Below are 12,174 nucleotides of genomic sequence, written 5' to 3' on the forward strand. Positions count from 1 at the left end.
AAAAATCTGAAAGCTCACTACAAGACTTATATTAATCCTGCTTTCAAATGTCAGTTCACATACAGTGACTGAGGCAAAGAAAGGAATATTGTTAAGATTATCTATTTATGGCTGGGCATAGTGGCTCATGCCTGTAATCCCAGCACTTTGGGAGGCCGAGGCTGGTGGATCACATGAGGTTGGGAGTTCGAGACCAGCCTGACCAACATGGAGAAACCCCGTCTCTACTAAAAATACAAAATTAGCCGGGTGTGCTGGCACATGCCTGTAATCCCAGTTACTAGGGAGGCTGAGGCAGGAGAATCGCTTGAACCTGGGAGGCGGAGGTTGCGGTGAACCAAGATCGCGCCATGGCACTCCAGCCTGGACAACAAGAGCAAAACTCCATCTCAAAAAAAAAATCTATTTATTACAGTATTCCAGTCCCAATATACATAAACTATGACTCCCACTGTGTGATTAAAATAGTATCACATTTTTTAAAAGTATATATAATTACCTGATGTAATTTAAAGAATCTTTCAATCTCTTCTCCATCTCCACCCACATTACTCACAAGTAGATGCCTCAGTTGATCTACAGGTCTAAGTTTATGAAACATAAGGCTCCCCTAAGAAATTTGAAGAAAGAACATGAAAAAGAGATTTACCAAGACTGGCTGAAGCAACAGACCCTGCTACCAAACCCTTCAACAATACAAAGTAGGCTGGGTATGGTGGCCCACACTTGTATTTCCAGCGCATCAGGGGGCTGAGGCAGGAGGACTGGATGACGTGATATAAAAAGTAAAACTGGTCAAAAGGATCATCTACATCTCAACTCAATCTCCAGTAGATCTATGTATCTATGAAGAAAACTTAATGCAATTGCCCCTGCAAAGCTGCCCCTGAAACCAAAGAATTACAGTTAGATTATTAATTAATCAGGTTACTACTATTTGTATCAATTTAGACAAAAAAAAAAAAAAAAGCTAGAAACATAGTCATACCTTATACCAGAGTAAATTCCAAATAGATCAAAAGACTTAAAGGATAAAATAAAACCATCATAGTATTAGGTTGGTACAAAAGCAATTGAGGTTTTTTGTATCAATTAGGTTGGTACAAAAGCATCATAGTATTAGGTTGGTACAAAAGCAATTGAGTATTAGGTTGGTACAAAAGCATTGATTGTAATGGCATTACAATCAATGGCAAACACCTCAATTGTTTTTGCACCAATCAATAAACAAAAGGAACTACGAGGGGATTCTTTTATAAACCTTAGTGAGAGGAAGCTTTTCAACTATGACATATTTCAAATGATGGCTGGGCAGATTAGCTCTCGCCTGTAATCTCAGCACTGTGGGAGGATGAGGTGGGTGGATAGCTTGAGCTCAGGAGTTTCAGACCAGCCTGGGCTTTAGTGAGATCCTGTCTCTACAGAAAATACGAAAATTAACCGGGTGTGGTGGCAAACGCCTGTAATCCCAGCTACCCAGGAGGCTGATGTGGGAGGATCCCTTGAGCCTGGGAGGCAGAGGTTGCAGTAAGCCAAGACTGTGCACCACACTCCAGCCCGGGTAACAGAGTAAGACCCTGTCTAAAGTAAAATAAAATAAATAAAATAAAATATCAAATAACTGATAATTTTGATTACTTACAAGCTTGTGTGCTGGGAAAAATCTCAATAAACAAAGTCAAATAACAAACCAGGAAGGCTGGGTGCAGTGGCTCACGCCTGTAATACCAGAACTTTGGGATGCCAAGGCAGGTGGACCACCTGAGATCAGGAGTTCGAGACTATCACCATGGCCAACATGGTGAAACCCCGTCTCTACTAAAAATACAAAAATTAGCCAGGTGTGGTGGCGTGTGCCTGTAATCCCAGCTACTCAGAAGGCTGTGGCAGGAGAATCGCTTGATCCGGGGAGGCAGAGGTTGCAGTGAGCTGAGATCACACCACTGCACTCCAGCCTGGGTGATGAGCGAGATCCCGTTTCGGAAAAAAAAGAAAAAAATAAAAGAAAATGCTTCCATTAAGCCACTTCAGAGTACTTGACAAAAATATTATATATCGCTTATTTTTGTCACTACCTTAACAGAATACGTACATACCTGTGCTGAGAGGAGAACAAATTTCTTCGGAGGTAACATGTGCTGCTGTACAACAACTGGTGAATCAGTTATTGGAATATGATCCTTGTTTAAGGGTGTAATTATTTTATCTACTTTCAATTCATCTATCGCAGAAAGAGCCCAGGAATGACCATCAACACGGGTTGTCATCTACATAAAAGAAATAAATATTTTACATATCACATTGAAGTTACACAATGCAAAAGAAAAAACTACAGACTTAATAAATAAATAAGTAAATTTAACAAATAGTACATTAACATGAATATTTTCGAAAGTATTACATAATTTTCTACTATCTTTTTTTTAATCAGGTATTTTTCTGGGTTTTTTTTTTCTTTTTTTTTTGAGATGAAGTTGTCTATGCTGGAGTGTAGTGGCATGATCTTGGCTCACTGCAACCTCCGCCTCCCGGGTTCAAGTGATTCTCATGCCTCAGCTGCCCCAGTAGGTGAGATGAAGTTGTCTATGCTGGAGTGTAGTGGCATGATCTTGGCTCACTGCAACCTCCGCCTCCCGGGTTCAAGTGATTCTCCTGCCTCAGCTGCCCCAGTAGGTGGGATTACAGTCATATGCCACCACGCCAGCTAATTTTGTATTTTTAGCAGAGACAGGGTTTCTCCATGTTGGTCTGGCTGGTCTCGAACTCTTGACCTCAGGTGATCCGCCCGCCTCGGCCTCCCAAAGTGCTGGGATTACAGGCACGAGCCACTGCACCTGGCCTCTGGGTTTTTTTTTTTTTTTTTTTCTGAGACAGCATCTTACTGTGTCACCCAAGTTGGAGTGCGGTGGCATGATCACAGCTAACTGCAACCTCGACCTCCTTGGGTTCAGCTGATTCTTCCACCTCAACCTCCCAAGTAGCTGGGACTATAGGAGAATGCTACCATGCCCGCCTAATTTTTCTTTGTTTTGTATAAACAGGGTTTTGCCATGTTGCCCAGGATATTCTCAAACTCCTGGGCTCCTGCAGTCTGCCCATCTTGGCCTCTCAAAGTGCTCATCAGGCATTATCTTTTTTTTTTTCTGAGACGGAGTCTCACCCTGTCGCCGAGGCTGGAGTGCAGTGGCGTAATCAGAGCCCACTGTAACGTCTGCTTCCCAGGTTCAAGTGATTCTCCTGCCTCAGCCTTCCAAGTATGTGGGATTATAGACGCACAACACCACGCCCGGCTAATTTTTGTATTGTTATTAGAGACCGGGTTTTGCCTTGTTGGTCAGGCTGGTCTCAAACTCCTGACCTCAGGTGATCTGCCTGCCTTGGCCTCCCAAAGTGCTAGGATTACAGGTGTGAGCCACCGCGTACACCATAAGCAGGCATTTTCTACACTAATACATAAATTTGTTTGTACTAGAAGACAAGGGCAAACTTTTCTCAAGATAAACTGTAATATACTCTTTAATAAGATTATAATTCTCTCAATCAAATAACTACCTTCTACCATGTTTCCAGGATTGATTAAATCTGCTAAGATACTATCTTTCCTTTAAAAAGTATTTTACCGGCTGTATTTTACTGGCTGGGCAGGGTAGCTCACACCTATAATCCCAGCACTTTGTGAGGTGGAGGTGGGCAGATTACCTGAGGTCAGGAGTTCGAGACCAGCCTGGCCAATGTGGTAAAACCCCATCTCTACTAAAAACAGAAAAATTAGCTGGGCGTGGTGGCGCACGCTTGTAATCCCAGCTACTCGGGAGGCTGAGGCAGGAGAATTTGTTGAGCCTGGGAGACGGAGGTTGCAGTGAGCTGAGATCGTGCCACTGCACTCCAGCCTGGGTGACAGAGTAAGACTCTGTTGTCAAATTTAAAAAAAAAAAAAAAGTATTTTACCAGCCTAGACAACATAACGAAACCCCATCTCTACAAAAAATAAAAAACTACCTCGGTGTGGTGGCATGTGTCTGTATTCCTAGCAACTCAGAAGTCTGAGGTAGGACGACTGCTTGAACCCAGGAGTTTGAGGCTGTAGTGAGCTATCATGCCACTGCACTCCACTCCAGAGCAAGACCCTGTCTCACAATCAAAAAAAAAAAAAGTATTTTAATCCTTTAAAATACTTTATAATACAAAATTTCAAGCAGCCAAAAATGTTGAAAATACAGTAAAAGTCCACATGCCCAATACCTAGATTCAACAACTGTTAGCAGTTTGCCATATCTGCATTCTCTCTCTTCCTGTATATTTTTGTTTTATTGTACTATTTGAAAGTATAGACATCATTTATCACTCTTAAATACTTTTGTACATATCTCCTAAAAATAAGAATGTTTTCTTACAAACCATATAATAACATTTAAAAATGTTATTGGCTGGATGAGGCGGCTCACACCTGTAATCCCAACACATTGGGAGACCAAGGCAGGGGGATCCCTTAAGCTTAGGAATTCAAGACCAGCAGGGGTTACATGGCAAAACCCTGTTCCGCGATCTCGTCTCACTGCAAGCTCCGCCTCCCGGGTTCACGCCATTCTTCTGCCTCAGCCTCCCGAGTAGCTGGGAGTACAGGCACCGCCACCACACCTGGCTAATTTTTTGTATTTTCAGTAGAGACGGGGTTTCACCGTTTTAGCCAGGATGGTCTCGATCTCCTGACCTTGTGATCCACCCACCTCGACATTACGCTGGGATTACAGGCATGAGCCACCACACCCAGCTTACAAAAAATGTAAAAATTGGCTGTATGTGGTAATGCACACCTGTAGTCCCAGCTACTTGGAAGGCTGAGGTGGGAGGACTGCTTGGGCCTGGGCAATGGGGTGAGACACTGTCTTTTTTAAAAGAGTTAAAAAAAAAAAAAAAAGCTAACATTTATGGAATGGTGCTTCCAATGAGTGCCAGGCATTGTTTTGAGTGCTTTACACACATGAGCTCGTTTAGTCTCATAACTCCATAGTGGCAGGAACGATTATAACTATTATAGAGGAGGAATAAACAGCCAAAAACGTGTCCTCTGCTCCACAGTTTTGAGGAAGTAGAGATAGGATTAAAATCAGCATCCCCCACCAGCACAAAATCCCAACCAGGACACGGTTTATATCTTATTAAGTTCTGAATCCTCACAGTTTATCACAGCACAAGGCTGGTAGTACATGCTCAGTAAAGCTCAAAGAATAAAGGAAAGAAGAAGAAGGGCACTCCTTATCTCCCTCCTGCTCCTACCCCAGCTCTTTGAACCTTGTCAGAAATTTGGTAGAGCTCATGCAGACAATACTCCTATCCCTGGGAGTTCTGCTTTTCCTCCTCCCACTTACACACACCTTTTGCCAGTCCCATCTGGAAGGGTTCAAATTTAAGAACCACCAGAAAACCACTAGTTTTCTATGAAAACTAGAAGCAAAATGCCTGTGAAGAGGTAGCTCCAAAGACACAGTACCAGAATTCACACCCCACTAGGGGCTGGTTTATCTGGTTTGATCAGCAGCCTCAGTCAGCTATGCAGGACTATTTAGACAGGCAGGAGTGAGCAGAGGACACCAAGGGGATGGAGACAGGCAGCCTCCCCTCACCTTCTTACAAACTGGGGACTAGGATGGGCAGCTGGGGATAGGGGCAGCTCATGGGTTCACAGCAGCCTCGGCCCTCACCTAGGAAGACCATATCCACTTCACGATGTAGGTGGTGATTTTTGTGTTTAAAACAAAACCGTGTTTGTGGGTGTCCCTTTGTTTATGTCAGAAAGAGAAATGAAATACAATAAGAAAGATGTTGCAACTCAGTTCTCTTACGTGAGGTTCAACTGACTCTTCAAACTTTATGTCTGAAAGTTTCCATAATTAAAAAAAAAAAGACAAAATTACAAAGAGATTGTTAGAATAAAGTTCTAAGTCACAACTATAATGGATGGCCTCATATTTAAATAACTAAACAAACAACATATTTAAATGAGATAAAGATCATTTCATATGAACCTGACATGTTTTCAGAAAAAAAAAGATACATGTATTTTCTGATACATTATGGAAAATATTCTACAAGGGTCCAACGTTTTCTTTAAAGATGTCTTTTTGTGATTACCACAGTAACTTCTAACCTGACAGAGGAAAAACAAATAATTGACAGGATAATTTCTTTCTTTTTTTTTTTTTTGAGACGGAGTCTCGCTCTGTCGCCCAGGCTGGAGTACAGTGGCCGGATCTCAGCTCACCGCAAGCTCTGCCTCCCGGGTTTATGCCATTCTCCTGCCTCAGCCTCCTGAGTAGCTGGGACTACAGGCGCCCGCCACTGCGCCCGGCTAGTTTTTTGTATTTTTTAGTAGAGATGGGGTTTCACCATGTTAGCCAGACGGTCTCGATCTCCTGACCTCGTGATCCGCCCGTCTCGGCCTCCCAAAGTGCCAGGATTACAGGCTTGAGCCACCGCGCCCGGCCGGATAATTTCTTTACATTATAATTTCTAATCATATGTTATTAGAAGCAAACAGCAATAAATCAGAAGATAAAAAGTTTCTTATCATATTATCCTTCACTTAAAATTATATAATAGTTTTTTCAGAATTGTCAGGATAACTTACCTGGGTTTCCATCATTGGCTTTTGGAAAGGGAAAGTATCATGGTTGACACACCATAAAATATCATTATCCTCATTTTCTGAGGCTGCCATCAATAGAATACCTAAAAGTTTAATATACAAAATATTATTACATCATGTCAAATAATATGCATCCCCAATAACCTTAATAACTATTAGGTTGGTGCAAAAGTAATTGCGGTTTTGTAATTAAAATTATAAAACCGGGCTGGGCATGGTGGCTCATGCCTGTAATCCCAGCACTTTTGGAGGATGAGGTGGGCGGATCACAAGGTCAGGAGTCCGAGACTAGCCTGACCAGCATGGTAAAACCCTCTCTCTACTAAAATACAAAAATTAGCTGAGCGTGGCAGCAGGCCTCTGTAATCCCAGCTATTCGGGAGGCTGAGGGAGGAGAATGGTGTGAACCCAGGAGATGGAGGTTGCAGTAAGCTGAGATTGTGCCACTGCACTCCAGCCTGGGTGACAGAGCAAGACTCTGTCTCAAAAAAAAAAAAAATTTTACAAAACCACAAGTACTTTTATGCCAACATAAAATTAGCACATATAGATATACACACACAACATCAATCTTTATAAACAAGTTACAAAATAAAATAATTCCATGAAAGACTATATCATTATTTTTAGGGTAGACTCAAGTGTTCTCAATTTTAAACTGTATTTCTCTCAGGTAAACATATTTTTTTTTCACATTTTAGCATTTCTGAACTTAGGGTGTATCTTGCAGTCAATGGACTTATCAATTTAATTATTAATTTTATAAAAATATATTTAGCATATAAAAAAATGCTGTGACTGACAATTCACAATGTAATAGAAGCTAATATTCAATGAAATACAGTTTATATACTGGTTAATTCAAACACACCATGAATAAAAATGATGAAGGTGCCCGAGGAATGGCAGAGATAAGTGTACTATAGAAGCAATCATCTGGGCCAGGTGCTGTGGCTTATGCCTGTAATCCCAGCAGTTCAGGAGGCTGAGGCAGGCTAATCACTTGAGCCCCATGAGTTGGAGACCAGCCTGGGCAATAAAGTAAGACCTTATTTCAACAAAAACTGAGGCAGGAGGATTGCTTGAGCCGGGGAGGTAGAAGTTGTAATGAGGCAAGACTGCACACTGCACTCCCACTTGGGTGACAGTAGACACTGTCTCAAAAAAAAAAAAAAAGCAATTATCTCAACAAAACTCACCAACATGGTGGCTCACACCTATAATCCTAGCACTTTGGGAGGCAGAGGTGGCAGGATTGCTTGAGCCCAGGAGTTAAAGACCAGCCTGAGAAACATGGTGAAACCCTATCTCTACAAAAAATACAAAAATTAGCCAGGAGTGGTGGCACACGCCTGTAGTCCCAACTACTCAGGAGGTTGAGCAAGGAGGATCACCTGAGCCCGGGAGGTTGAAGCTATGGTGACCCAAGATCCTGCCACCGCATTCCAGGCTGGGTAACAGAGTGAGAACCTTCCTCCCCACCCCCAAATGACTTGGAAAAATATTCCGTATTCATGGATTTGAAGACTAAATATAGTTAAGATGGCAGCATGCCCCAAAGTGATACACCGATTTAGCTATCACAATCCAACCTCACTTTTTTTTTTTTTGAGATGGACTCTTGCTCTGTCCCCCAGGCTAGAGTGGATCTTGGCTCACTGTAACCTTCACCTCCCCAGTTCGAGCAATTCTCTTGCCTCAGCCTACAAGTAGCTGTGACTACAGGCATGACCCCCGACACCCGGCTAATTTTTGTATTTTTAGTAGAGACAGGGTTTCACCATATTGGCCAGGCTGGTCTCGAACTGACCTCAAGTGATGCACGTGCCTTTGCCTCCCAAAGTGTTGGGATTACAGGCGTGAGCCACTGTACCCGGCCCCACCTCACTTTTTTTGCAGAAATTAACAAGGTGATTATAAAATTCATATGAAAATTCAAGAGAGTGAGAATAGCCAAAATCATCTTTAAAAAAAAAAAAAATCAGGCCAGGTGCACGGTGGCTCATGCCTGTAATCCCAGCACTTTAGGAGGCCGATGCAGACAGATCACTTGAGCTCAGGAGTTTGAGACCAGCCTAGGTAACATGGCAAAAGCCTGTCTCTACAAAAAATATAAAAATTAGCCAGGTGTGGTGGCACATGCCTGTAGCTTCTCTCAGCTACTCAGGAGGCTGAAGTGGGAGGACAGCATGAGAATGGGAAGCAGAAGTTGCAGCGAGCAGAGATTGTGCTACTGCACTCCAGCCTGGGCAACAGAGCCAGACCATCTCAAAAAAAAAAAAAAAAAAAAAAAAACAGATCAAAGTTGGAATAGTAACAAATTGCCAATTTCAAAACTTATTACAAAGCAACAGTAATCAAGACAGTGCTACTGACATAAGGATGGATAATATAGACCAATAGAATAGAACTGAGAATCCAGAACCCATACATTAACGGGTAATTCACGTGAGAAAGTAAGATGAAGACAATCCAATGGGGAAATAATAGTCTTCAACAAATGGTGCTCAGACGGCTAGACACCCACACACAGACGGATGAAGTCCGATTCCTACCTCATACAACATATAAAAATTATCACAAAACAGATCAAAAACCTAAATGTAGGAGTGAAAACTACACTTTCAATTTCAACTTTTGAATTTTACTACAATTTCAAATTTTATTTTATATTCAGCTGGTACATGTGCAGATTTGTTACTTGCATATATTGCGTGGTGCTAAGGTTTAGGGTACAACTGATTCCATTACTCAGGTACTAAGCATAAGACCCAACAGTCAGTTTTTCAACCCTTGCTCCCCTACTTCCCCAACCCTTCTAGTAGTCCCCAGTTTCTACTGTTGTCATAGGGTATTTTCAAATGCCTCAAAATGCCATATAATTTTAACAATTTTAAGAATCTCATCTTAAATCTGATAGTATTTCAGAACTTACCTTTACTATAAAGTGCTCTATGTACTTTTGAAGGCTTTTCTACGGTTGAAGATGCTGAGAATCCAGGAGGTAAGCGGACGTGAATCAGCGTCAGTGTATTAGGCCGTGCTAATGGCTGTCTGAATGGACAAGTGCTGAAATATAACCTTACACCTGAAGATGGGGTAAAATTATGCATCAGTAATAGAAAATAAGGGCCTGAGGTAAATGTGTTATTGAAGCAATTACATACAGCAACGCAAAACTCTGCTAAAACCATACATAACTTCCCGGACTAATTTTTTTTGGGGGAGATGGAGCGCAGAGGCGCCATCTCGGCTTACTGCAGCCTCCGCCTCCCGGATTCAAGCAATTCTCCTGCCTCAGCCTCCTAGGTAGCTGGGACTACAGGCACGTGCCACCACACCCATCTAATTATTTTTATTTTATTTTTGAGACAGAGTCTTGCTCTGTCACCCAGGCTGGAGTGTAGTGGTGCGATCTTAGCTCACTGTAAGCTCCACCTCCTGGGTTCACGCCATTCTCCTGCCTCAGCCTCCTAAGTAGCTGGGACTACAGGTGCCTGCCACCACGTCCGGCTAATTTTTTGTATTTTTAGTAGAGAGAGGGTTTCACCATGTTAGCCAAGATGGTCTCGATCTCCTGACCTCAGAATCCATCTGCCCTGGCCTCCCAAAGTGCTGGGATTACAGGTGTGAGCCACTGTGCCCAGCCCCCTGACTAATCTTAAATTACCATATAGACTATCAGCTGAAATATATATCTAAGAAAATGTCACTCAAAATTGAGAGGTGAATCAATACATTTCATTAGAAAGAACTTGCAAAGACAAACCAAGAAATCTTGTGTTCTAGTTCAGGCTTTGTTACAAAATGTGAGCCACTGTGCCATTTAGGCTTGGCTTTTGTTTTGCTTTTTTATTGGTTTCTTGAGACAGGGTCTTGCTCTATTGCACAGGATGAAGTATAGTAGCATAATCTCAGTTCACTGCAGCTTCAAACTCCTGGGCTCACGCGATCTTCCCGCCACAGCCTCCCAAGGAGCTATACTACAAGGCCGTGCCACTACACCTAGCTAATTTCTGTATTTTTAGTAGAGACAGGGTTACACGGTTTCACTATGTTGCTCAGGTTAGTCTTGAACTCCTGGGCTCAGGCAATCTGCCCACCTTGACCTCCCAAAGTGCTAGGATTACAAGTGTGAGCCACCATGCCTGGCCTAGGCTTGGTTTTATATCTATAAAATGAAGAAAAAGAAAACTCTCCCAGTTTTCAAAATCCTTTATTTTACAAATTATTTATAGGGCTTTAAAGCAGATATAGAAGTAAAAATATATTTCTAATCATAAATTTCCAAATCTAAGAATTTTCAGAAGCTGTAACAATAACACAGATATGTAAATAAAACAACATACCTGCATGTGTGACAGCCAATAACTGGCAGTCCAGTGATTCAGAATTTTCAATCACTGCTATTTGGACAATTGGTTTAAAAACAGAACGATCGATGGTCCTAAACGAAAGGAGAAAATAAAGTGTATTTTAAAAATGTGTCTGCTAAATTATAAGAAACATTTCCCATCAGAATGTTTACATATTTCCATATTTTCTGTTTTTTTTTTTTGAGATGGAGTCTCACTCTGTCGCCCAGGCTGAAGTACAGTGGTGTGATCTCGGCTCACTGCAATCTCCGCCTCCCAGGTTCAAGGAATTCTCCTGCCTCAGTCTCCTGAGTAGCTAGGATTACAGGCTTGCGCCAGCATGCCCAGCCAATTTTTGTATTGTTTTGTAGTAGAGACGGGATTTCATCATGTTGGCCAGGCTGGTCTCGAACTCCTGACCTCGTGTGAGCGTGATCTGCCTGCCTCGGCCTCCCAAAGTGCTGGGATTACAGGCGTGAGCCACTGTGCCCGACCACATGTTTCCACATTTTCTAAATATGCTAACTAATTTAAGACTAGCTTTTTAGGAAAGTAATACAAGAGCAGCAAAAACTGGAAAAACTCTTAAAAGTGTACTTTTTACACTTATATTGTTAAGAGTAACCCTATTTTGAAACAAAGATCACAAAAAAAGACTAAAACCATTGGGTGAATGGTTGGTGGGGAGCAGTGTTCTCAGAGTGTCAAAGTATCATTACTACTAAATAAAAAGGGAGAAAGCGCGGGTGCAGTGACTCACACCTGGAATTCCAGCATTTTGGGAAGCTGAGGCAGTCGGATCACCTGAGATCAAGAGTTCAAGACCGGCCTGGTCAACATGGTGAACCCCCATCTCTACTCAAAATACAAAAAAATAAGGCAGGTGTAGTGCATGCCTGTAATCCCAGCTATTCAGGAGGCTGAGGCAGGAGAATCACTTGAACCCAAGGTGGAGGTTGCAGTGAGCTGAGATCACACCACTGCAGTCCAAGGTGGAGGTTGCAGTGAGCTGAGATCACACCACTGCCCAGTCTGGGCAACAAGCCCAGACTCTATCTCAAGATAAAAAAAAAAAAAGCCGGGCGCGGTGGCTCAAGCCTGTAATCCCAGCACTTTGGGAGGCCGAGACAGGCGGATCACGAGGTCAGGAGATCGAGACCATCCTGGCTAACA

General features: G+C 42.4%; 1 protein-coding gene across 1 annotated transcript in view; it reads right to left on the reverse strand.

Annotated features, from left to right (window-relative positions):
• NUP155 (nucleoporin 155kDa) overlaps window positions 1-12,174 on the reverse strand; it is an 88,775-nt gene that overhangs the window by 44,800 nt on the left and 31,801 nt on the right. Inside the window, exons 8-12 of the mRNA XM_011944423.1 lie at window positions 10,996-11,093; window positions 9,582-9,734; window positions 6,629-6,729; window positions 2,097-2,267; window positions 500-610 (exon numbers count right to left, since the gene is read on the reverse strand). Coding sequence (XP_011799813.1) covers window positions 500-610; window positions 2,097-2,267; window positions 6,629-6,729; window positions 9,582-9,734; window positions 10,996-11,093 — 634 coding nt within the window. The remainder of the gene's footprint in view (window positions 1-499; window positions 611-2,096; window positions 2,268-6,628; window positions 6,730-9,581; window positions 9,735-10,995; window positions 11,094-12,174) is intronic.

Source organism: Colobus angolensis, unplaced genomic scaffold (genome assembly GCF_000951035.1).
Source record: "Colobus angolensis palliatus isolate OR3802 unplaced genomic scaffold, Cang.pa_1.0 Scaffold230, whole genome shotgun sequence".
Classification (NCBI taxonomy): Eukaryota; Metazoa; Chordata; class Mammalia; order Primates; family Cercopithecidae; genus Colobus; species Colobus angolensis.